At 43.4% G+C, this 26,082-nt stretch overlaps 3 protein-coding genes across 4 annotated transcripts; 2 read left to right on the top strand and 1 right to left on the bottom strand.

Annotated features, from left to right (window-relative positions):
- Positions 1–653: 653 nt before the first annotated feature.
- LOC311105850 (mediator of RNA polymerase II transcription subunit 17) lies at positions 654–7,360 on the top strand. Of its 2 annotated transcripts, none has more exons than XM_084148062.1 (12): positions 654–722; positions 1,099–1,363; positions 1,845–2,008; positions 3,856–4,075; positions 4,202–4,338; positions 4,430–4,664; positions 4,924–5,054; positions 5,277–5,461; positions 5,709–5,846; positions 6,248–6,365; positions 6,637–6,796; positions 6,943–7,360. In XM_084148062.1, exons 2-12 carry the CDS (start codon positions 1,123–1,125, stop codon positions 7,149–7,151), a joined length of 1,938 nt encoding a protein of 645 aa, XP_084004188.1. In that variant the 5' UTR covers positions 654–722; positions 1,099–1,122; the 3' UTR covers positions 7,152–7,360. The 2 variants fall into 2 exon arrangements, with proteins under 2 accessions (XP_084004188.1, XP_084004189.1); XM_084148063.1 differs by having other exon boundaries at positions 674–722; positions 6,637–6,821; positions 6,943–7,035.
- LOC311105851 (V-set and transmembrane domain-containing protein 5-like) lies at positions 6,117–15,975 on the bottom strand. The gene is made up of 4 exons (XM_084148064.1): positions 15,469–15,975; positions 8,169–8,495; positions 7,761–7,904; positions 6,117–7,653 (listed from the first exon to the last, which is right to left on the bottom strand). The coding sequence occupies exons 1-4, from the start codon at positions 15,542–15,544 to the stop codon at positions 7,622–7,624; spliced, it is 579 nt and encodes a 192-aa protein (XP_084004190.1). The 5' UTR covers positions 15,545–15,975; the 3' UTR covers positions 6,117–7,621.
- A 6,115-nt stretch (positions 15,976–22,090) lies between these two features.
- Positions 22,091–24,073, top strand: LOC311105644 (lymphocyte antigen 6D-like). The gene is made up of 3 exons (XM_084147852.1): positions 22,091–22,187; positions 23,045–23,146; positions 23,242–24,073. The coding sequence occupies exons 1-3, from the start codon at positions 22,133–22,135 to the stop codon at positions 23,325–23,327; spliced, it is 243 nt and encodes an 80-aa protein (XP_084003978.1). The 5' UTR covers positions 22,091–22,132; the 3' UTR covers positions 23,328–24,073.
- Positions 24,074–26,082: the final 2,009 nt, after the last annotated feature.

The following is a 26,082-nucleotide window of genomic DNA, read 5'->3' as shown; positions in this document are numbered from 1 at the left end:
ACCACTCCCAGACAGTCCTAGCAAAATTCTTGCTTGAGAAATTACTCTTCCACTACAAGACCATGGTACTTGCCTACGGAGCAGCAAGAAGAACTGCCCCTCCCTACCTTCAGGCGATGCTCAAACCCTACACCCCAACCCGAGCACTCCGTTCTGCCACCTCTGGTCTCATGGCCCTCCCACCCCTACGGGAGGGCAGCACCCGCTCAGCCCAGTCCAAGCTCTTCTCTGTTCTGGCACCCCAATGGTGGAACCAGCTAACCCCCCTGAAGCTAGAACAGCAGAGTCCCTACCCATCTTCCGAAAACATCTGAAACCCTACCTCTTCAAAGTATTTTAAATAATCCCACCGCACCCCCTCCTCACCCCGCCCCCAAAATGCCTTTGGTGAACCAGCACTCGCACTTGACTTTTTTCCCCCTTACTAGCTCTGACTTTGCTGATATCTTATTTATTGAGAGAAAATGTACTTTGATTTGATATTGAGATAAAAACGGCTGCATTGGACCTTTAATAAAAAAATACTTGATTAAATTGTTTCCTTTATCTGTTATTAAACACAAAATTGCCTGAACACACGTGCCCCATGCAATGCCTTTCTTGAACGTACCCATATTGTACACTAATATGCACTGTAGGTGGCAGCATAGCCCACGACCAGTGCTAGTTATGCAGGACAGTACACACGAAGAAGTCATTGCAAAAGTCGCTTTTTCTTAACGGTAAACTGTATTTCTATCTAGCTAGCTATCTATCTCACATTCTGTTGAAAAAATGTTGTATTCCATCATTTGTATTCCACGTCTAGCTAATTGTATGTGCATTAGGGAGCTGGATTTTATACAGCGGACTGGCTTGCTTACTTTGTTTAGCTAGCTGTCTGTTGTTAGCCAATGCTAAAGTTAATTTAGCTAGCTACAGTATGTGACAATGTCTAGCATCACTCATTGCCAACTAGCTAAATTAGGCAACTATATTTGCTACATGGCTAGCTGTAGTCTTTTTAGCTAGCTCCTTATTTGTCTAAACTTGCCCTGGTCTGTGGTCATAGTTATGGTGGATAAAATGTAGTGATTAGAATGGTTTTGTGTGTTTTAGGTGTGACTCCTCTTCGTCATCGTCATGTCGGGTGGTGGTCCAGCAGTGCGTGTCAGCATCGAGTCGTCCTGCGAAAAGCAGGTCCAGGAGGTGTCTCTGGATGGCATGGAGACGTATGTCCCTCCCTTGTCCATGTCCCAGAACCTGGCCAAGCTAGCCCAAAGGATCGACTTTGGCCAGGGATCAGACTCCGATGAAGAGGGGACGGAAACAGAGCCCAGGGACCCCCAGGAGTGGGGGAAGCAAGAGCCAGAAGAGGATGAAAGTATGTCACCCCACTGACACATTCAGTGTTTTGCTACTCCAGTTTCATTAATTGACTGTAAAGTGATTATTTCTGCCTTGGAGAGTTATTATCGAAAACCTGACATCATCTGATAGACATCTGATGATCCCAATAGTACAATATATTTTTCCATGGCAAAAATGAAAACACAAAGCAGATCTAACTCTTTGGTCCTTTGAAAACCTGCTGTCTGTAAAACATTGTGTGCTATAGCTTGGAAAATAAATACATGTGACTGGGTGACAACGTAATGACATTTGTTTCCAACATTAGGGCTGTTTTCCTAAAAAAGTTAAATCCGCTTTGTGTTTTGTTTCCTTGCCACGATACTAACGAGTATTGCGATACTGGTATGGTCCCGGCCCAAATCTGAAGCAACACTTAGGATTTCTATTAAGCGCCCTGTTGGGAGTTGGTCTGAACAGAATGGTTGATTGATACTTGCTCCTTCTTCTTCCAGCCACTGTAAAATTCCAGCCGTCCTTGTGGCCCTGGGACTCTGTGCGTAACAACCTGCGCAGCTCCCTGACAGAGATGTGTGTGCTATACGACGTCCTCAGCGTAGTCAAGGAGAAGAAGTACATGGCCCTGGACCCAGTGTCCCAGGACCCCTCAGCCGGAAAGGTAGGCCTAGCTAAGTGTCTTTACGCAGGACCTTTCAATGCATATCAATAGTCTTAAGTGGTTCATTCTTCATTCTGTCTTCATTTCCACTGATGTGGAAGAACTAAACTGATAATGAAAGCAAATTCCTGGTACACAATACACATCCAACATATTGCTTACTTTTACCTATCCTGTGTTTTGAGGTCACTGCAAGTGAAGGAAATGAAGCCACTTTGGACTATTTGACAGTCCCTTCAGAAAGTATTCACCCATTGACTTTTTCCACATTTTGTTACGTTACAGCCTTCTAAAATGGATTAAATAAATAAAACAATCCTCAGCAATCTACACACAATACCCCATAATGACAAAGCGAAAACAGGTTTTTGCAAATTTATAGTAAACAAAAAACAGAGATACTTTATTTACATAAGTATTCAGACCCTTTGCTATGAGACTCGAAATTGAGCTCAGGTGCATCCTGTTTCCATTGATCATCCTTGAGATGTTTGTACAACTTGATTGGAGTCCACCTGTGGTAAATTCAATTGATTGGACATGATTTGGAAAGGCACACACACCTGTCTATATAAGGTCCGACAGTTGACAGTGCATGTCAGAGCAAAAACCAAGCCATGAGGTCGAAGGAATTGTCCGTAGAGCTCAGAGACAGGATTGTGTCGAGGCAGAGATCTGGGGAAGGGTACCAAAAAATTTCTGCAGCATTATAGGTCCCCAAGAACACAGTGGCCTCCATCATTCCTAAATGGAAGAAGTTTGGAACCACCGAGACTCTTCCTAGAGCTGGCCGCCTGGCCAAACTGAGCAATCCAGGGAGAAGGGCCTTGGGCAGGGAGGTGACCAAGAACCCGATGGTCACTCTAACAGAGCTCTAGAGTTCCTCTGTGGGGATGTTAGAACCTTCCAGAAGGACAACCATCTCTGCAGCACTCCACCAATCAGGCCTTTATGGTAAAGCGGTCAGACGGAAGCCACTCCTCAGTAAAAGGCACATGACAGCCCGCTTGGAGTTTGCCAAAAGGCACCTTAAAGACTCTCAGACAATTTAGAAACAAGATTGAACTATTTGGCCTGAATGCCAAGCGTCACATCTGGAGGAAACCTGGCACCATCCCTACGGTGAAGCATGGTGGTGGCAGCATCATGCTGTGGGGATGTTTTTCAGCGGCAGGGACTGGGAGACTAGTCGGGATCGGAGCAAAGTACAGGGAGATCCTTAATGAAAACCTGCTCAGGACCTCCGACTGGGGCGAAGTTTCACCTTCCAACAGGATAACGACCCTAAGCACACAGCCAAGACAACGCAGGAGTGGCTTCGGGACAAGTCTCTGAATGTCCTTGAGTGGCCCAGCCAGAGCCCGGACTTGAACCCGATCTAACATCTCTGGAGAGACCTGAAAATAGCTGTGCATCAACGCTCCCCATCCAACCTGACATAGCTTGAGAGGATCTGCAGAGAAGAATGGGAGAAACTCCCCAAATGCAGGTGTGCCAAGCTTGGAGCGTCATACCCAAGAAGCCTCGAGGCTGTAATCGCTGCCAAAGGTGCTTCAACAAAGTACTGAGTAAAGGGTCTGAATACTTATGTAAGTGTTATATTTCACCTTTTTTTTATTTTTATAAATGTGCTAACATTTATAAACACCTGTTTTTGCTTTGTCATTATGGGGTATTGTGTGTAGGTTGATGAGGGGAAAAAATAATGTAATACATTTTAGAATAAGGCTGTAACCTAACAAAGTGGAAAAAGTGAAGGGGTCTGAATACTTTCCGAAGGCACTGTACCTATGACCTCACTCTCTCTCCCCTGACCTCCCCACTCCCTACCTCACTCTTTACTCTAGACGCCCCAGGTGTTCCAGCTCATCAGTAAGAAGAAGTCTTTGGCCACAGCGGCTCAGCTGCTCCTGAAGGGGGCAGATAAACTAAGTAAGTCAGTGGCAGAGAACCAGGAGAACAGGAGACAGAGGGACTTCAACTCAGAGCTGCTGCGCCTCCGCTCGCAGTGGAAACTACGCAAAGTAGGAGACAAGATCCTGGGAGACCTCAGCTACAGGAGTGCAGGTATGGAGGCTTTAACTCTCCTCAAATGTCTAATTTAGTGTCATTGCAGTATTTACCACCTTCTGCACATTCATTGTTTTTCTGACATTATATAGCTAATTTCTAATGCCATGTCTCTCTCTGCAGGATCTTTGTTTCCTCATGCTGGCACCTTTGAGGTGATAAAGAACACAGACATCGACCTGGACAAGAAGCTCCCAGAGGATTACTGTCCACTGAATGTCCAGATCCCCAGTGATCTGGAGGGATCAGCTTACATCAAAGTGAATAGAGACTGCTCAGAGAACATACCTCATTGTGATAATGCTGATGTTCGGCCTGACCTCTTAAACATTGTGGTGTGTTGTCTTCCAGGTTTCAATCCAGAAACAAGCCCCTGACATAGGTGACCTAGGGTCAGTGAGCCTGTTCAGGAGGCAGCCTAAAGCTAAAGCGGGCACTCAGCCGTGGCATGTGAAACTGGAAGCTGCTCAGAACGTGCTGCTCTGTAAGGAGATCTTCGCCCAGCTGTCCCGGGAGGCGGTTCAGATCAAGTCCCAGATCCCCCACATTGTAGTAAAGAACCAGATCATCTCTCAACCCTTCCCAGGTGAGGACCCTTCACAATGCTTTTTGGAGGGTTATTATAGCCTATGGAAAGTTAATACTCCATGAACCATGCATTTTGCAAAATCAATGCATTTGACATGTTTTTCTTTGTCTGTGTTACCTAGAGTAGTACGTTCTAAGTGTCCAGAGATGCTTTGGCTGTTATTTTGCTGTTATTCACCCCTCGTCAGGTGTGCAGAGTCCTACTCTAGGAGATTTCTGTATTACACCACTATTAAGGTTGTCTATCCTCCCTACAGGTCTCCAGTTGTCCATTTCTCTGTGTCACTCCACTGGAGAGAAGAAGAACCAGAGGGCGTCGCCAGAGAAACCCAAACCTGACGACCACCTCTACGTTTTAGAACACAACCTGCACCAGCTCATGAGAGAGGTGGGTCTGCCTGTCTGTCTGGGTAGAAAATTATGGAACTCTATTAAACCTGACCATCTAGTAATTATATTGTTGACCAAAAACGTATTCAGACAAATACTGACCAAACTAAGTCCCCCATGTTTTTAAAAATCGTATACATATTCACGTGTGTATCACTGCTGATTGTATGAACTGTGATACATATTGATCAATATAAATGCCCCTCCCTCCCTCCCACAGTTCCACAAGCAGACCCTGAGTTCGATAGTGATGCCCCATCCGGCTAGCGCCCCCTTTGGCCACAAGAGGCAGCGTATGGCGGGGCCCATGGCATACGACAAGGCTGAGATCTCCAACCTGCAGCAGAATGAGGGCCTACTGGAGAAGATCATCAAACAGGCCAAACACATCTTCCTACGCAGCAGGTAGGCACAAACACACACCACATCACACATCAATAATAACCTAATACTGTCATACTGTATTTTTATTTTATTTTTTATAATATTCTTCTGTCAGGCTTTTTGTTTCACTCAAAGCACCCTTAACGTTTTTGTCAAATCACAAATCAGAAAAATGTTTGCACAATGAGACCAATATGTTACTGAATTAGAATTTTACAGGACAGCAACTCAACATTGACTGCAAGTCCACCCCTCGTGTCTGTTTCAGGACGGCGCGGACCATCGACAGCCTGGCCAGCCGTATAGAAGACCCCCAGATCCAGGCCCACTGGTCCAACATCAACGATGTGTACGAGTCCAGTGTCAAAGTCCTCATCACCTCCCAGGGTTACGAGCAGATCTGCAAGTAAGTGGAGCAGGAGCCAGGAGGACTGGCCAAGCCAGAGCAACAGAGGCAGAGTACTGTCAAAGCCAGGAGGACTGGCTAGGCCAGAGCAACAGATGCAGAGTACTCTTTATACATGGTTTACAGGACAGTGTTCAGAGAATTGACTTCTGGCCCAGGAAGTGTCAACATACCCTCTAGAATAGAACATATGGTGAGAGTGGAGAATGATTTAAAAGGAAAAAGGTAGGTTCCATGATCTAACAACAGAAGAAGAGGTTTCGCCTTAATGAATTACCACCAATTTTATTGGGCAATTATTCAGCTTTTTCAATGTTCGGTAAAAGTCAAAAGTATTGTCTAGCAAAAAAATTTACCATGGATACATTTTTTTCCATAACCTTCTGTGTGGGTGTGTGCAGGTCTATCCAGCTGCAGCTGAACATAGGGGTTGAGCAGATCCGAGTGGTGCACAGGGACGGCCGTGTCATCACCCTCTCTCACCAGGAACAGGAGCTGCAGGACTTCCTCCTCTCCCAGGTCGGGGGACACACTGACTGCTCTCACATCACCGCCAACTGCTGTTTATGTACCCTGTATTACACTCAAGTATAGCTAGAAGCCACCTAAAATGCTTCCTGTATGTTCTAAAGTGCATAACATTTGCTAGACCTAGTTCTTCACTTGGCCTATTGCTCCAGGGAAACTTGTATTCAAATCCATTTCAAAGTATTGAAGTAGCCTTTTTGTAGCTGCCTGTCTGAACTAGTGTGAGTAAGTGTCCCCCTGTGTCTGTCCCCTGGTACTACAGATGTCTCAGCACCAGGTCCATGCGGTACAGCAGCTGGCTAAGGTGATGGGTTGGCATGTTCTGAGCTTCAGTAACCATGTGGGCCTGGGCTCTGTGGAGAGCATCGGAAACGCCTCGGCCATCACCGTCGCCTCCTCCAACGGGGAATACGCCATCTCCGGTACCGTCTTCAATCTATCTATCTGGCATATTGGATGTCATTCACCTTAAACAACTAATTTAGTCCGAAAACTAATATAATGATCTGAATGACTGAAATGTATAACAGTAATTTTTGTCCAAATTAATGTGTTGTATCTTCTCCAGTGCGTAATGGTCCAGAGAGCGGCTGTAAGGTCCTGGTCCAGTTCCCACGCAGCCAGAGCAAGGAGCTGCCCAAGTCTGACGTCATCCAGGATGGGAAGTGGAACCACCTGCGAGGGCCCTACAAGGAGGTCCACTGGAGTAAGATGGAAGGACGCAACTTTGTCTACAAGATGGAGCTTCTCATGGCTGCCCTCACTCCCTGTCCTTAGGTCTGACCACTATCACACACACTCTCTCTTGCTGTCTCAGATTTTTTTCTGTGTGCTGAATCCTAACTTTATCCACTTTTGTGGAAATCATGCATTGATGTTCGTAGATTTGCTTGGACATTTGACTTACCCGTGTCGATGTAAAAATATATATTAAATGTTGTTACAGTAAAAGAAACTCAGCTGTGAAAATAAATGTATCATTTGTTTCCACTTGTCAGTGTGTTTCTTTACATAAAATAGCATGGACTAATATCAGCTGTTGTGTCTACAGTTTTCATGTACAGTAAAATAATACATGCAGCTAGTCTTGAGGCACGTAGGTTGACAATCCTTCATCTGTTCCTGGAATCAGTAACTTGGTGATATTTACACGCTGTGGATGCTTTCATTGATTTATAAAATGTCTCTTTAATCTTAGCTCAGATTGGTTGTTGGGCAGTGTCATCTGGCTGTCATAGATCTTCATATCAGAGAGGTTGCAGCTCAGTTACATAATTCTCTGGAGAGAAAAAAAATTAGAAATTCAATGACACAAGAACAATCAAACTTGAGTCGTTTAATTACTAGATGTATCTATTACACCAAAAGCATTCTAAAAGTATTTACCTGGCATCTGTCTCCTCTGTCTCCATGCCTTGATCCGGCAGTAGGCTTTGTCCATGAGCCACATGGAGACCATGAGAAAGCCAGCCAGGGAGGCCAGCACTACAGCTAACACTGACAGGTACTGGAGGTCCTCATACAGAACCTCTACCACACAGGGAGGGAGAACACACAATGTTAATTCTCACTTCCACTAAACTAGCTTACTCATAAATGAAGGTCACTTGAACTACTCGTAAAGATACTGTTCAATAACACCATAAGGCCGCTACAGAAACTGTCTCCAGGACTGAGAAGAAAACAGTTCCATAAAGGGGTTCTTGTAAATGTCAGCTATGATGAAACACTAACACTGTAGCCTAAAGCAAAATGCCACATTGTGATACAGGCCTGCCCCCACTATTCACTCACCTTCCACCTTCAAGACAAATCCTTCATCTTTGCTGCTTCCAGACGGTTCAGTCACAGTGATCACGTAGAAGCCGGCGTCCTGAATACGTAGGTCCGACAGTCCCATAGATCCATTAGTGTATGTGTGGACTCTGTCCATGTAGTCCTCTGATACATTGGTATACCCACCAGGTTGCCAGGCCCCAATGTTTCTGCTCACCCTGCCAGACATAAAGGTCCACTGTATGGTGGGAGTTCCAACACAGGAGATGTCCACAGAGAACAATACATCCTGTTGGACAGGCCTGGTCAGACTCTGCTGAAGAGACCGTATCGAGATGGCTCCAGCTGCCAGAGGAAGAACATAGTGGAGGGAGAAAGGGAAAGAGAGAGGAACAGTGGTGGTTAATGTATGATAGATAGAGAGAACCTGATATCTGATTTGTGTTTTAGAATCAGATAAATCAACATATTATGACCCACGAACTGATGTGTTATTGACATGTTATCACCATAGTAACTTACTGACTCCTGTACTGACTCAAACCCACTTGCCTTGGCTTTTTTTGTTTGTTGCACAATTAGCCCCTCAGTTCTGGACAATACAAATACCCACCCTTTCCCCTACTCCCTTACAAAAACACCAGTTAATATTCAACCTCTCCACAAAAGACAGAATGTTTTCAGTTCCACAAAAGACATTACATAACATATTATCCTATAAAAAACACAGACTTTTACATTTATATTGGCCTATTTCATACTGTATGATGGGGTTGCTGTCATCAAATTACTTTGAGATGGCTCATTGGCATGTGATTCTAGCTCTTCGCTCATCTCAAAGTTGATTGATTGCGTACAAAGATTTGCAGATGTTATCGCAGGTGCAGCGAAATGCTTGTTGTTGAAGCTCCAACAGTGCAGTAATACCTACCAATATAAAACAATACACACATAATCCAAAAAGTAAAAAGAAATAAATTAAGTAATATCAGAACGAGCAATGTCTGAGTCCGGAATATATATATATACAAAAATAACGTGCGAATGGACAGTATATGAATAGAAAAGGTGTGTACAGCAGTAGTTACGGTATATAGGATGAACCATGACTAGAATACAGTATATACAATCAATTCGGAAAGTATTTAGACCCCTTGATATTTTCCACATTTTGTTACGTTACAGCCTTATTCTAAAATGGATTAAATTAAAATTAAAATTAAAAAATTTCCCCCTCATCAATCTGAACACAATACCCCATAATGATAAAGGAAAAACAATTTAATTTTGCAAACATACACTACCGGTCAAAGGTTTTACAACACCTACTCATTCAAGGGTTTTTCTTTATTTTTACTATTTTCTACATTGTAGAATAATAGTGAAGACATCAAAACTATGAAATAACACATATGGAATCATGAACTAACCAAAAAAAGTGTTAAACAAATCAAAATATATTTTATATTTGAGATTCTTCAAATAGCCACCCTTTTTCTTGATGACAGCTTTGCACACGCTTGGCATTCTCTCAACCAGCTTCACCTGGAATGCTTTTCCAACAGTCTTGAAGGAGTTCCCACATATGCTGAGCACTTGTTGGCTGCATTTCCTTCACTCTGCGGTCCGACTCATCCCAAACCATCTCAATTTGGTTGAGGTCGGGGGATTTTGGAGGCCAGGTCATCTGATGCAGCACTCCATCACTCTCCTTCTTGGTCAAATAGCCCTTACACAGCCTGGAGATGTGTCGGGTCATTGTCCTGTTGAAAAACAAATGATAGCTCCGCTAAGCCCAAACCAGATGGGATGGCGTATCGCTGCAGAATGCTGCAGAATGCTGTGTGACTTGAATTCTAAATAAATCACAGACAGTGTCACCAGCAAAGCACCCCCACACCATAACACCTCCTCCTCCATGCTTTACGGTGGGAAATACACATGCAGAGATCACCCGTTCACCCACACTGCATCTCACAAAGCCACGGCAGTTGGAACCAAAAATCTCCAATTTGGACTCCAGACCAAAGGACAAATTTCCACTGGTCTAATGCCCATTGCTCGTGTTTCTTGGCCCAAGCAGGTCTCTTCTTCTTATTGGTGTCCTTTAGTAGTGGTTTCTTTGCAGCAATTCGACCATGAAGGCCAGATTCACACAGTCTCCCCTGAACAGTTGATGTTGAGATGTGTCTGTTACTTGAACTTTGAAGCATTTATTTGGGCTGCAATTCTGAGGCTGGTAACTCTAATGAACTTATCCTCTGCAGCAGAAATAACTCTGGGACTTCCATTCCTGTGGCGGTCCTCATGAGAGCCAGTTTCATCATAGCGCTTGATGGTTTTTGTGACTGCACTTGAAGAAACTTTCAAGTTCTTGAAATGTTCCGTACTGACTGACCTTCATGTCTTAAAGTAATGATGGACTGTTGTTTCTCTTTGCTTATTTGAGCTGTTCTTGCCATAATATGGATTTTGTATTTTACCAAATGGGGCTATCTTCTGTATACCCCCCCTACCTTGTCACAACACAACTGATTGGCTCAAACGCATTAAGAAGGAAAGAAATTCTACAAATTAACTTTTAAGAAGGCACACCTGTTAATTGAAATGCATTCCAGGTGACTACCTCATGAAGCTGGTTGAGTGAATGCCAGGAGTGTGCAAAGCTGTCATCAAGGCAAAGGATGGCTATTTGAAGAATCTCAAATATAAATTATATTTTGATTTGTTTAACACTTTTTTGGTTACTACATGATTGCATATGCGTAATTTAATAGTTTTGATGTCTTCACTATTATTCTACAATGTAGAAAATAGTAAAAATAAAGAAAAACCCTTGAATGAGTAGGTGTTCTAAAATGTTTGACCGGTAGTATATAAAAAAAAAAACTGAAATATCACATTTACATAAGTATTAAGACCCTTTACTCAGTACTTTGTTGAAGCACCTTTGTCAGCGATTACAGCCTGGAGTCTTCTTGTGTATGACGCTACAAGCTTGGCACACCTGTATTTGGGGAGTTTCTCCCATTCTTCTCTGCAGATTTTCTCAAGCTCTGTCAGGTTGGATGGGGAGCGTTGCTGCACAGCTATTTTCAGGTCTCTCCAATAGATGTTTGAATGGGTTCAAGTCCGGGCTCTGTCTGGGCCACTGAAGGACATTCAGAGGCTTGTCCCGATCGCCACTCCTGCGTTGTCTTGGCTGTGTGCTTAGGGTTGTTGTCCTGTTGGAAGGTGAACCTTCGCCCCAGTCTGGAGGTCCTGAGGGCTCTGGAGCAGGTTTTCATCAAGGATCTCTCTGTACTTTTCTCCATTCATCTTTCCCTCGATCCTGACTAGTCTCCAAGTCCCTGCCGCTGAAAAACATCCCCACAGCATGATGCTGCCACCACCATGCTTCGGGATGGTGCCAGGTTTCCTCCAGACATGACGCTTGGCATTCAGGCCAAAGAGTTCAATCTTGGTTTCATCAGACAAGAGAATCTTGTTTCTCATGGTCTGAGAGTCCTTTAGGTGCCTTTTGGTAAACTCCCAAGCGGGCTGTCATGTGCCTTTTACTGGAGAGTGGCTTCTGTACCATAAAGGCCTGATTGGTGGAGTGCTGCAGAGATGGTCGTCCTTCTGGAAGGTTCACCCATTTCCACAGAGGAACTCTGGAGCTCTATCAGAGTGACCATAGGGTTCTTGGTCACCTCCCTGACCAAGGCCCTTCTCCCCCGATTGCTCAGTTTGGGAGGGCGGCCAGCTCTAGGAAGAGTCTTGGTGGTTCCAAACTTCTTCCATTTAAGAATTATGGAGGTCACTGTGTTCTTGGAGACCTTTAATGCTGCAGACATTTTTTGGTACCCTTCCCCAGATCTGTGCCTCGACACAATCCTGTCTTGGAGCTCTATGGACAATTCCTTCAACCTCATGGCTTGGTCTTTGCTCTGACATGCACTGTCAACTATGGGACCTTATATAGATAGGTGTGTGTGCCTTTCCAAATCCTGTCCAATCAATTGAATTTACCACAGGTGGACTACAATCAAGTTGTAGAAACATCTCAAGGATGATCAATGGAAACAGGATGCACCTGAACTCAATTTCGAGTCTCATAGCAGGGTCTTAATCTTATGTAAATAAAGTATTTCTGGTTTTTATTTTTAATACATTTGCAAAAATGTCTAAAAACCTGTTTTCGCTTTGTCATTATGAGGTATTGTTTGTAGATTGATGAGGAACATAAAAAAATAAAAATAAAATTTGAATAAGGCTGTAACGTAACAAAATGTGGAAAAAGTCAAGGGGTCTGAATACTTTCCGAAGGCACTGTATATATAAAGTGGGTAAAACAGTACAGTATGTAAACATTATTAAAGTGACCAGTGTTCAATGACTATGTACATTGGGCAGCTTTCTTCTAAGGTGCAGGATTGAGTACCAGGTGGTAGCCTGCTAGTAACAGTGACTAAGGTTCAGGGCAGGGTACTGGGCAGAGGCCGGCTAGTGGTGACTGTTTAACTGTCTGATGGCCTGGAGATAAAAGCTGTTTATCAGATGCACCTGTACTGTCTCCGCCTTCTAGATGGTAGCGGGGTGAAATGGCCATGGCTCGGGTGGCTGAGGTCCTTCATGGCCTTCCTGTGACACCAGGTGCTGTAGATGTCCTGGAGGGCAGGCAGTTTGTCCCCGGTGATGCATTGGGCTGTTGCAGATGGTGCAATTGCTGTAACAGGCGGTGATACAGCCCAACAGGATGCTCTCAATGGTGCATCTGTAGAAGTTTGTGAGGGTCTTAGGGGCCAAGCAGAATTTCTTCAGCCTCCTGTGGTTGAAGAGACGCTTTTGCGCCTTCTTCACCACACTGTCTGTGTGAAGGGACCATTCCAGATTCCAGGTCGTCAATGATGGGCACGCCTAAAAGTCTAAAGTTGTTTCCAAGTCAGTCTTGGTAAGATGTTAGGAATTTAAAAAATGTATAATATAGAACAGGTTCTTCCAGGTACTGTGTTCCTTCTGTGTCACTCTCTTTAATAACAGATTGTTCTTAGATTGTCTTGCTTGAAACCTGCCAAACAAGCTGATGGCTTCTTGAAAGAAATGCTGTCGGCATGCTCAACCAGTGTCGCTCATACAGCCGATAGAAACTTTCAACTGGTTTTCCCAAATAAGCAACGAGTCGGAGTCAGAGCCCGAGCCTTTCCAGGTCTCTCCTCCACAAGTTACGTGGTCTGAGCCGCCGAAGTCTCCCACCATTAGCTCGGACAAATTGAAAACCCTAGTCATTGGCGACTCCACTAACCGCAATATTAGACTTAAAAATAATCATCCAGCGATCATACATCGTTTACCAGGGGGCAGGGCTACCGACGTAAAGGCTAATCTGAAGATGGTACTGGCTGAGGCTAAAACTGGCGAGTGTAGATGGTATAGGGATATTGTTATCCATGTCGGCACCAACGATGTTAGGATGAAACAGTCAGAGGTCACCAAGCGCAACATAACTTCAGCGTGTAACTTAGCTAGAAAGATGTGTTGGCATTGAGTAATTGTCTCTGGCCCCCTCCTAGGGGGATTGATGAGCTCTACAGCAGACTAGCACAACTCAAACTGTTTTCTGCCCCTCCCAAAATATAGAATTTGTAGATAACTGGCCCTCTTGCTGGTACTCACCAACAAACAGGACCAAGCCTGGCCTGCTGAGGAGTGACGGACTCCAGCCTAGCTGGAGGGGTGCTCTCATCTTATCTATCAACATAGACAGGACTCTAACTCCTCTAGCGCCACAATGAGATGGGTGCAGGCATCAGGCTGTTAGCCAGCCTGACAGATAAGTGGAGTCTGCTCCTAGCACAGTCAGTGTAGTCAGCTCAGTTTTCCCCATTGAGACCGTCTGTGCCTCGATCTAGGTTGGGCAAAACTAAACAAGGCAGTGTCTGCCGATCCATGTGAGAGAGACAGACTTGGTCTCAACCTTTAACTCTTTATTAAAGACTCATCTCTTCAGTAGTTATATATATGAGTGTAGTCTGGCCCAGGGGTGCGAAGGTGAACTGCAAAGCACTGGAGTGATGAACACCCCTTGCTGTCTCTGCCTGGCCAGCTCCCCTCTCTCCACTGGGTTTCTCTGCCTCTGCCTTCACTGGCTTGCTAGTGCTCTCCCATGCTGTCCCTTGGAGGGGTGCATCACATCATGCCAGGCTTTTTTCGCTATACTCGACTTGAGTGGGATGAGTCACTGATGTGATCTTCCTGTCCAGTTTTGCGCCCCCTTGGGCTCGTGCGGTGGGGGAGATCTTCATTTCTGCTGTTCTGCCTGCGGCTATGGAACCCTGACCTGTTCACCGGACGTGCTACCTTGTTCCGGAACTGCTGTTTCGACCCTCTCTCTCCCTCTCCCTCTTTCGCTGTCTCTCTCTCTCTACCGCACCTGCTGTCTCGACCTCTGAATGCTTGGCTATGAAAAGCCAACTGACATTTACTCCTGAGGTGCTGACCTGTTGCAACCTCTATAACCACTGTGATTATTATTTGACCCTGCTGGTCATCTATGAACATTTGAACATCTTGAAGATCAATCTGGCCTAAATGGCCATGTACTCTTATAATCTCCACCGGGCACAGCCAAAAGAGGACTGGCCACTCCTCAGAGCCTGGTTCCTCTCTAGGTTTCTTTCTAGGTTCCTGCCTTTCTAGGGAGTTTTTCCTAGCCACCATGCTTCTAAATCTGGATTGCTTGCGCTTTGGAGTTTTAGGCTGGGTTTCAGTATAAGCACTCTGCTGATGTAAAAAGGGCTTTATAAATACATTTGATTGATTGATTGATTGATTGGTTTTGAATTGCCCACATGGCCACCTGCTTTCGGTTGTTTAATCATGTAAGATGTGTTGCAATCAATGTGAATTACTGACTCAGACACACCAGTAGAACTAAAGGTGTGTGTGTACACATAAAGAAGCATGCACAAATAATTTTGTTACAGCGTGGAAAGAATGACAGAGAAACATTATGGCTGCCAGAGATATGACATGAAACCATCAGTCCCTATCGAAGTTTTGGTGAATTAACAAACCACTGTGTGTCTAACTGTACTATTATTCTGATACACCGGTACAAACCACATCAGAGCAAAGTTGGGGAATACTAAAAGTTAGTCAACTGATACCAGAAGAAAGATTATTCTGAATGTGCTTGGCATACCTCATACACCCAGAGGCAAACATAGGCATGCCCTTAAACACACAAGCACTCACACATTTAAACACATACAAATCAGTATTTCCATTTATGAATACATGCTCCAGAAGTGTTTCCATGTATGGGTAGGATACATACCTAGGTGGCACACATACAATGTGAGGCTGAGGAAAATAGTGACTTCCTGTGTGTCCCAGAGCCTCAGAGGCCACATTAGAACCCCAGGTCCATATATTCTCACCAGTACGGAGTGTCTACTGGGTCATTCCACATTCTGGAGCATTTGCTTTTCTCTTCTCTCAAAATCCATTATTTCCTGTGTTCCTCCTTTTATTCTCAGTGTGTTGTTAGTGTCTTACTCTGGTGGAAAACATTCTCTCTCTCTTGTTGGTGATGTTCTCTTCTGTCCTTCTCAGTTCTGTGCTCTCTGGCTACCTAAGTTGCTCTGCCTGTGCAACGGCACCTCACCTATCAGAAAGGATCAGCAGGAGATTACTGTGGTAACATTCAAACTAAGAAACACAGAGAGAGAGGGCGGGAGGGAGCCAATAACAGAGTTAACACATGCAGACACACACTCATGCAGAAACACACACACAGAGAGACGTGCATGTACTGCCTCCCTGTACTGCCTCCCACAAATGCACCACAGTGGGTTGAATAACTGGTATTCGAGCATGGACACACCTTGCTGAGCAGGCCAGACAGGAAGGAGTGTCTATTCATAGATCTATTCTAAGATGACTGTACCTCTCTATGATGGCCACATGAATAGAAGTTACAATATAGTACATCACAAATTGTCTTTGCCTATTGGCCGCCTGGTCACTGTTGCAATAGCTTAGAATACTAAGTAATTTTTTTCCTCAAAATGTGTTTTGTTTAGTCAAGGATCAATGTAAGAACTGTGATCCTTCTGTTTCAGTCTGCAGTCAGCCTTTCTCCTATCTAAAGGGTTTTGTTGTAACACTGTATGCATGAATTGGATTAGATGAGTCCTGTGTTTTTGTCACTTATTCAACCACTCCCAATCGAAGTACAGAAGTAGGATCTTAATTTGATCACCCTGTTGTTGCAGGAAATGTCCTGCACAGCAGGAAATGCAAACGTGTTGTGTATTCGAAGCTTAAAAAGGCTTCTTAAGTTTGTAATTTCCATTTAAAAATCTCAGACTTGATTTGCTCTAACAAAAATGTATTAACCCCTACAAAACTGTCCATTAATTATAATCCACACAATAATTCACATTTCCTGTTGCTGCAGGATTATTTTCCTGCTATGAGAAACTGGTCAAATTAACATCCTATATCTGTAGACCTGTCTACTTTTGGGGTGAGGACCAATGACTGCATATGAATGGACAAAGCCATCGATCACGTGACACCATTCATTCCTATGTGAAGACTCAATAGAGCTCGTCAGCTTGTTGTCCTCAAACCCGGAAATGAGTTACCTCTGGTTCGTTCAGCCATCCTATGGGGAAATAATAGGGTTTTGAGATAAACGCTGAAAAGGTATGTGGTAAACACAGGCTTAGGAGATCTTATACGTTTTGTTCTGTGAGATAATATCAGTCAGTTCACATAATCTTTATAAATTATTAAATCTTTGTGCTTTTTGAAATTACATAAATGCTTCAAAATGCACAAAAAGTTGTGTAGCTAATGAAGATTATCGTATTGAAAAAAACGTATAAGATCTCCTAAACCTGTGTTTACCACATACCTTATTTTCGGTGTTTATCCAAAAACCCTACAAAAATGCCATTCATTTCCCCATAAGCTTTGTCCAACGTAACATGGCGGAAGTAGTGCCTACAAAAAGACGCAATTAATATTTCTCTCTATAGCACATTGAAGCCAAATAAAGTTGGTTATGAAGGCATCTCATGGACACAACATGCGCAGTATGAACTCATCCAGGAAGTGACATTGCAGGCTAGCGCAGTGCTGCCGCCTCTCGCAGTGTTGCCAACTTAGCAACTTTGTCACTATATTTAGCGAGTTTTCAGACCCCTCTAGCGACACGTTTTCAAAAAAGCGACTAGTGACAAATCTAGCGACTTTTTCTGGTGTTATTGGAGACTTTTGGAGACTCTGACGTGAAAGCACGTATCGTTCTTACTCTTCTCAACGAGCAGCGTGTGCTGCCGTGCGCAGCCCCACCCCCAGGGCCCCACCCCCAGGGCCCCACCCCCAGGGCCCCACCCCCAGGGCCCCACCTCTGTCCCAAAGCACTCACAGGCGGCCCAGTCCTCGCACAGCAGTCCCTCCCAGCTGCAGTCAGAGCAGGAGATGTTCACCCCTCCGCGTCCAGACTGCAAATGAATCGCACATGTGGGAAGCCGCCGCTGGCTGATCCCGCCCTGGCTTACATTCAGGGCGGGATGTAAATGTAAAACATTTAAAAAAACAAGAATCGACAGAAGAAAGTTCATTTGTAGTTCTAAACATATTTATGGTGTTTTTTACTCACTTTCTGTCTCTCCCATGACGTTATTCCTCTCTCCTACAGCCTCCATCACAATTACATGCACATGGCCAATTATGCAAATTAGGCGATGACGTCATTTAGCGACTTTTAGGACAGCCAATAGCTACTTTCCTTACTGAGGAGTTGGCAACACTGCCTCTGACTCCTCTCATTGACACATGCCTGGTTGTTCTTTAAAAGTAATTTCCTCTCAATCTTAAATAAACATGCCCCATTCAAAAAGCCCCTGGTTCTCCTCAGACTTGACTGCCCTTGACCAGCACAAAAACATCCTGTGGCGTACTGCATTATATTATGCCATTTAGCAGACGCTTTTATCCAAAGCGACTTACAGTCATGTGTGCATACATTTTTACGTATGGGTGGTCCCGGGGATTGAACCCACTACTCTGGCATTACAAGCGCCATGCTCTACCAATTGAGCTACAGAGGACCATTAGCATCAAATAGCCCCCGCGATATGCAACTTTTCAGGTAAGTTAGGAACCAATATACACAAGCAGTTAGGAAAGCAAAGGCTAACTTTTTCAAACAGAAATTTGTATCCTGTAGCACTAACTCCAAAAAGTTTTGGGACACTGTAAAGTCCATGGAGAATAAGAGCACCTCCTCCCAGCTGCCCACTGCACTGAGCCTAGGAAACACTATCACCTCCGATAAATCTACAATAATCGAGAATTTCAACAAGCATTTTGCTACGGCTGGCCATGCTTTCCACCTGGATACCACTACCCCGGCCACCAGCTCTGCACCCTCCCCTGTAACTTACCCATGCCCCCCCCCCCGCTTCTCCTTCACACAAATTCAGACAGCTGATGTTCTGAAAGAGCTGCAAAATCTGGACCCCTACAAATCATCTGGGCTAGACAATCTGGACCCTTTCTTTCTAAAACTAGCTGCCGAAATTGTCGCAACCTCTATTACTAGCCTGTTCAACCTCTCTTTCGTAACGTCTGAGATCCCCAGAGATTGGAAAGCTGCAGCAGTCATCCCCCTCTTCAAAGGGGGTGACACTCTAGATCCAAACTGTTACAGACCTATATTCATCCTGCCCGGCCTTTCGAAAGTTTTTGAAAGCCAAGTTAACAAACAGATCACCGACCATTTCGAATCCCACCGTACCTTCTCCCCTATGCAATCCGGTTTCCGAGCTGGTCATGGGTGCACCTCAGCCACGCTCAAGGTCCTAAACGATATTATAACCACGATCGATAATAGACAGTACTGTGCAGCCGTCTTCATCGACCTGGCCAAGGCTTTCGACTCTGTCAACCACCGCATTCTTATTGGCAGACTAAATAGCCTTGGTTTCTCAAATGACTGCCTCGCCTGGTTCACCAACTACTTCTCAGATAGAGTTCAATGTGTCAAATCGGAGGGCCTGTTGTCTGGACCTATGGTCTCTATGGGGGTGCCACAGGGTTCAATTCTTGGGCCGACTCTTTTCTTCGTGTATATCAATGATGTCGCTCTTGCTGCTGGTGACTCTCAGATCCACCTCTACGCAGACGACACCATTTTGTATACATCTGGCCCTTCATTGGACACTGTGTTAACAAACCTCCAAACGAGCTTCAATGCCATACAACACTCCTTCAGTATCCTCCAACTGCTCTTAAACACTAGTAAAGCTAAATGCATGCTCTTCAATCGAACGCTGCTGGCACCCGCCCACCCGACTAGAATCACTACTCTCGACGGGTCTGACCTAGAGTATGTGGACAACTACAAATACCTAGGTGTCTGGTTAGACTGTAAACTCTCCTTCCAGACTCACATTAAGAATCTCCAATCCAAAGTTAAATCTAGAATCGGCTTCCTATTCCGCAACAAAGCCTCCTTCACTCATGCTGCCAAACATGCCCTCGTAAAACTGACTATCCTACAGATCCTTGACTTCGGCGATGTCATTTACAAAATAGCCTCCAACACTCTACTCAGCAAATTGGATGTAGTCTATCACAGTGCCATCCGTTTTGTCACCAAAGCCCCATATACTACCCACCACTGTGACCTGTACGCTCTTGTTGGCTGGTCCTCACTACATATTCGTCACCAAACCCACTGGCTCCAGGCCATCTATATAACACTGCTAGGCAAATCCCCGCCTTATCTTAGCTCATTGGTCACCATAGCAACACCCACTCGTAGTATGCGCTCCAGCAGGTATATCTCACTGGTCATCCCCAAAGCCAACACCTCCTTTAGCCGCCATTCCTTCCAGTTCTCTGCTGCAAATGCCTGGAATGAATTGCAAAAATCTCTGAAGCTGGATACTCTAATCTCCTCACTAACTTTAAGCATCAGTTGTCAGAGCACCTTACCGATCACTGCACCTGTACACAGCCCATCTGAAATTAGCCCACCCAACTACCTCATCCCCATATTGTTATTTATTTTGCTCATTTGCATCCCAGTATTTCTATTTGCACATCATCTCTTGCACATCTATCATTCCAGTGTAAATACTAATTGTAATTATTTTGCACTATAGCCTATTTATTGCCTTACCTCTATAACTTGCTACATTTGCACACACTGTATATATATTTTCTGTTGTATTTTTGACTTTATGTTTTGTTTTACCCCATATGTAACTCTGTGTTGTTTTTATCACACTGCTTTGCTTTATCTTGGCCAGGTCGCAGTTGTAAATGAAAACTTGTTCTCAACTGGCTTACCTGGTTAAATAAAGGTTAAAAATAAAAGTTGAAGGCCGACCGGGGTACTGCAGACTGCCATTAAAAACAATTATTCTTATAACTTCTTCTGTGTGCGATTTTTAAATAATCAGTTCAATGACATACATCTGGTGTATTAGAAGCAATTATTGGTACCATGATTGTCTTTGAAACATTTGTTTATTTACACAAAGATTGACATTTTTCTATTCACTATAATGGCGGGGTCCTGTTTTCTGCTAACAATGCCTGCAGTAACGGGGTCAGCCTTGAACTCCCATGGCTTCAATGAGAAGGGGCAGTAGCTCTCCCTTGTTGCGGACATAACCTTGATTGGTAAACAAGAGAGATGGCATTATTGAGGAGCAAGCTCACATAATGCCAACATAACTATATTTGACCTGAAGAGGGCACTGTTGTCAGCATGTGATGTGCTGTTAAGTGGTTTGGTTTCAAAGGGCATTTTATGTCCCTTCAATAAATATAGGTAAACATGTAGTAGCTGTTCTAACAACCTTGACCCAACTGCAACTATAAGGCAATGTGAGATGGAGTGAAAGGTTGCCAGAGGTTTCATCAAAGGTAACTTTACTCCCCACCAGCTACTAGTCTTAGCAAGACCATGCAAACCTTAACCTTATGTGAGATTTTTCCATGAAGTCTTTGAAAAACATATGTATTCTTGTAATACAGCTTGTAATGCTGTATGTCATCTGTGTCACACATTCCTACAGAGACAGACTGGCCATAGGGCAGTTCCGGCAAATGCCCGATGGGCTGGTCCATCTGTAGCACAATGGTCATGTCTAAATTGGTGTTTTTGCACATACTGTATGTATAATTATTTGGCTAATAATGGAGCCTCTGGAGGACAAATGAGCTGGTGTGTTAGAAATGCCCAATTTCTGTTCCTAGTTGGTCCCTGCATCCCAATATGAAAACTTCTGAAAGTAATGTTTTTTAAGATAATTAAGGGGATTATGTTTGTGAAGTTCTATTAATTTAGTTGTTTGGACTATGATGAGAGAATGCAGTCCAACTGGTTAGGTTATTTCCTGGTTATTTCCCAGCAATGGGGATAACACTATTGTCTGATTAACTGGCAAGACTGTATACTTAGAACATAGAGAGGACTGAAAAACCACTTCTTCTTCTGTAAGCAGGTCAATTTATGAAATACATTTGTGCACGCCACAAAAGTGCACACCAAGGGCAAATTTCACAGATTAAGCTCACTCCTGGACTAAAAATCATGCTCATTGAAAGTGCTTTCAGTGCAGGACTAGGCTTGATTTTAATAGACGACAACTAGCAGGACATACATGTTTAAGTCATGTTCAATCCTACAATTTCCATCCTCTACAGTAGACAATCAAACATCATTAGATAATCTGTGAGATTATTATTGTCAAATAAAGACCCCATTCAGTCCCTCCATTGTAGTTGCTCCTCCTCCTTGTCTCGCTGCATTACTTGAATTTCTCTTAGGAAATGAAGGGGAAGGAATGCATTTACTGTAAATGCACAAATAAATAAACCAGTCTGTTTAGGTGAGTACTCAGTACAGTCCAAGGTGTGCCAGTATAAAAGCTGTATCTGTATGTTGCTTCTTCACACTACTGGACAACATGAGGACCCTGCTACTGACAACCGTGTTGCTGGTGCTACTCTGTAGCACTCAAGGTAAGCAAACGTAAAAAATAAAGACTGGTTTATAAATACGTTTCTTTGAAATCAAAGAGGAAATATCACTGCAATGATAGGTGCAAGTGTTGGTTGAGGTGTGCTTTTAAAAAAAAACAATTTCAGGGCCAGGGCAAAATTATTAATATGTAGCCTATGTTGCATTATGTCATTGAACTATGTTTGTTAGGGGAAAAGTTTAGTCTTATAACAGTGAAGGATCTCCAACAACTTAGTAAAGGAATGAAAATCTGTACTTTAATATTTATTTTTTGACAACTTTTACATTTACTTCACTACATTCCTAAAGAAAATAATGTACTTTCTACTTTTTCCTGACACCCAAAAATACTAGTTACATTTTGAATGCTTAGCAGGACAGGAAAATTGTCCAATTCACACACTTATCAAGAGAACATCCCTGGCCATCTCAACTGCCTCTGATTTGATGGACTCACTAAACACATGCTAGTAGTTAGTAAATTATGTCTGAGTGTTGGAGTGTGACCCTGGCTATCCTTAAATTAAAAAAACAATAAAATGGTGCCGTCTAGTTTGCTTAATATAAGGAATTTGAAATGATTTATACTTTTACTAAAAGTACATTTGAGCAATTACATTTACTTTTGATGCTTAAGCATATTTAAAACCAAATACTTTTAGACTTTTCCTCATGTAGTATTTTACTAGATTACTTTGACTTTTATTTGAGTCATTTTCTATTAAGATATCTTTACTTTTACTCAAGTATGACAATTGGGTACTTTTTCCACCACTGTCTATTTGATAAGCTAATGATGATCCACACTTTAAGAATCCTATCATCACTTCTGCTCTATATGTGAATTTCTCCACAGTGCTCACACTCAGGTGCTACACCTGTGAGGAGGCTGATGCTGACTGCAAACAAGAGACAGAATGTCCACCATCGAGCATGTACTGCAGAACTGTGGTGACTGGTACATATTCCACTTTTCTTCTTTCATTCAGGCCTTTCAATCTCTATCAATAATATTTATGTATTATTAATCAACTTCCTTATTTTCCTTCACAGTGGAGACAGTGACTCGTACCTGCGAGGAGATATGTGCCTCGGGTGTCAACGTCTACTGTTGCCAGGGAGACCTGTGTGAGAACTGACATGATCCACGGAGAGCCATTGCCACTGACTACACACGTTAACCTTCTGTTTAGATACAGTAGAATGTTGTTGGGGAAATACGTTAGAATATGGGGATACATTATAACCTTTCAATGAATTACATTTACATTTTAGTTATTTAGCAGACGCTCTTATCCAGAGCGACTTACAGTTAGTGCGTTCATCTTAAGATAGCTAGGTGAGACAACCACATATCACAGTAGTAAGTAAATTTTTCCTCAATAAAGAAGTTATCAGCAAAGTCAGTGCTATTATTTGTGATAATCTTCACAAAGACAAAATCTTACTTTCTGTCATGCAAAAATATCTAGCCCTTTGAACAACTCTCAACTGTTTCTGCTGTCCTTCAAAGCTTGACTTAATGCCATAAAACGATGATATTCCCAGACGTTTTACAGTAATGCGGATTTCCAATGCCTGAGCTGTGATGCTGGTGTGTCACTTTTATTCATGAATACTAAGAGGCGCCCCAGCCAGGTAGCTAGTGTAGCCTCTCCCGATCACCTCTCTCTCCTGATGCTCCTGACTGGGTCATGCTGGCTCATGGCCTCCTGCCGGGATGTGGGTCACCAGACAGTGACAATGCCTGCCGGCAGGATTATCTAAATCCCTCTGATGAGGGGGAGTTATGGAGAACCTGTTCCACTCACCTGGCAACTCAACTCCCTCCCTCTGAAAAAAGTATGCTTGATCATGGTGTAGTTTGCTTTGTTTTCGAGAGATTAAAAACAAAGAAAATGAAAGCAAGCGTATGTTTTTGATGGAGAAAAGAAGAAGACTTTACACATAAAATCATCTTATTCTGCATTGCTGTAGATAAGGCAAATGTTTAAACGTCGTCACTCAGCACACGTCAGTGCCCACTGGGCACAGACATCAATTCAATGTCTATTCCATGTTGGTTCAATGTAATTTCATTGAAATGATGTGGAAACAACGTTGATTCAACCAGTGTGTGCCCAGTGGGTGGTCTGTGGCTGGTCATCTTAATCAAACAGGGAAATATGGGTCACATCTAGATATGTATTTATCTTCCAACCATTATTTCCTTTTCCATTAGAGCTCCAAATTTTAGAGATTGAGGATTTGTGGGTGTTAAAAATAACCCTGGAGCGTTAGAGAGCCAACCTTCACTCCTTTACACATCATGTTAAAAGTGTTTCATTCAATCCTCATAAAGGGGTCAGCATAACGCACACATCCCATGAATAAAAGAGCAAATGTCATCCCAGAAAACCTCTGATCTTACAGGGCACTTGTATCAATTTATAGTTGCCCAGAAAAGGCAGAAACTGATTTACAGTTTACAGAAACAGCACTGTTACGAGAATTTCTATCTCAATGTTTCAAAAATGAATTTATTACTCAGTCTGTATCACAGAGGATGTAAATCGCTAATAATCAGACCAAGCAGCCCAGCATACAATCATCAGGCTTTATTCATGAGAACGTTCTGAAACAAAATGGTGGTACAATCCTTTTATACACACACACGTCATACAAAAAATCCCACCCCACCTTAGGCGGGCTGTAGTTTTCCACTAGAAAACTGCTCTCCTGACCATCAGGTCACACACACACACCATTCCAAGCCTAACAGTTTCTCTCCTCCCTAAATTGGGAGGCCTCTTTATCTTGGTTTCTCAGTTGTCTGTAGTGTCACAATTCTCTAAAGCAGAACCCAGAAGCAGACCAGGACAAGGTGAGTAGAACGAAGGTGAGTATTTATTTACAGATTCAAATGTGGAAACAGAATAATCCAGGAGACGGAGCGGGCAGCGGAGGTGAGTTGGTGGGAGTGAATAGGCAGATCCAATGGTGTCACAGAAGCCACCGACGACTAGGCAGGGGTGGGGTGAATGTTCCGGGAGAATGACTATAGACAGAGTAAACGGAGGTGAGTACACGGCAAGCAAAAAGTACAGAACAAGAAAACTAACTCTAGTAAATTTGAGGCTGATACGCTGACACAACATACTGTTCATGGCTAACGATCCGGCAGGGAATGGATGTCAGGTCAGAGCTTATGAAGTGGAGAGGTGATGATCAGGACCAGGTGTGCAGATAGCTGATGAGATGCAGGTGCGGGTAATAGAGAGATCTCCCGCCTAGCTTCATCGCCTGGCAACCAGACAGGGTGCGTTCAGGAACCTCAGGAAACAGACTTCAGAACAGAAAACAGGCAACACAGGCAGAAACAGACTCAGGAAGCGGGATTCATGACATGTAGACAGTTCTCCTTGTCCTTTGTTATCTGGTCTAACTCCTACTCGCATTGCTAAATGGTAACACAATGTCATACTCTTAACTTGCCCTACGCTCACACACTCTAACACATTTCACACAGTCTCAGGGTGTAATAATTAGTCATGAATAATTAGTTTAATTGAGGGTGTGACATTTTAGTCATATCTCACTCACACATTTCTTTATCAAGCACTCAAACTGATTAGATATTGTGCATGAAAACAATACGTTATGATATGAATGTCATGAATGGCATGTTTGGCATTCAACCAAATTAACTAAATGTAATACAAATGAATTTATGAATGAAGCCGTGATTAAGTTATTTGTTTCCTTTACCCTTTGTGATCCAACAACTACATCACATGCAGACATTTAGCGGCCTGGTATACAGCTTTGCATTATGGTTTTAATCTCTATTTTGTATCACACTGTTATTAAGCATGCTTTATGATAAACCCAGTTGCATAACTTACAGTAAAGAAC

This window comes from Coregonus lavaretus, assembly GCF_964263955.1.
Source record: "Coregonus lavaretus genome assembly, chromosome: 30".
NCBI lineage: Eukaryota > Metazoa > Chordata > Actinopteri > Salmoniformes > Salmonidae > Coregonus > Coregonus lavaretus.
Note: the sequence above shows the minus strand (reverse complement) of the source record. Positions and strands in the feature narration are given on the sequence as shown.

What these genes read in the sequence shown, in the direction of transcription:
- LOC311105851 (XM_084148064.1), bottom strand. Translation starts at nt 15,544, where the DNA reads ATGTGGCCTCTGAGGCTCTGGGACACACAGGAAGTCACTATTTTCCTC. An exon ending in ATTGTATGTGTGCCACCTAG is followed by an intron (nt 8,496 to 15,468) that starts GTATGTATCCTA and finishes TTCCTCTGGCAG; the next exon opens with CTGGAGCCATCTCGATACGG. An exon ending in ATTTGTCTTGAAGGTGGAAG is followed by an intron (nt 7,905 to 8,168) that starts GTGAGTGAATAG and finishes CCTGTGTGGTAG; the next exon opens with AGGTTCTGTATGAGGACCTC.
- LOC311105850 (XM_084148062.1), top strand. Translation starts at nt 1,123, where the DNA reads ATGTCGGGTGGTGGTCCAGCAGTGCGTGTCAGCATCGAGTCGTCCTGC. An exon ending in CCTCAGCTACAGGAGTGCAG is followed by an intron (nt 4,076 to 4,201) that starts GTATGGAGGCTT and finishes CTCTCTCTGCAG; the next exon opens with GATCTTTGTTTCCTCATGCT. An exon ending in CATCTCTCAACCCTTCCCAG is followed by an intron (nt 4,665 to 4,923) that starts GTGAGGACCCTT and finishes TCCTCCCTACAG; the next exon opens with GTCTCCAGTTGTCCATTTCT.
- LOC311105644 (XM_084147852.1), top strand. Translation starts at nt 22,133, where the DNA reads ATGAGGACCCTGCTACTGACAACCGTGTTGCTGGTGCTACTCTGTAGC. An exon ending in GCTACTCTGTAGCACTCAAG is followed by an intron (nt 22,188 to 23,044) that starts GTAAGCAAACGT and finishes ATTTCTCCACAG; the next exon opens with TGCTCACACTCAGGTGCTAC. An exon ending in CTGCAGAACTGTGGTGACTG is followed by an intron (nt 23,147 to 23,241) that starts GTACATATTCCA and finishes TTTCCTTCACAG; the next exon opens with TGGAGACAGTGACTCGTACC.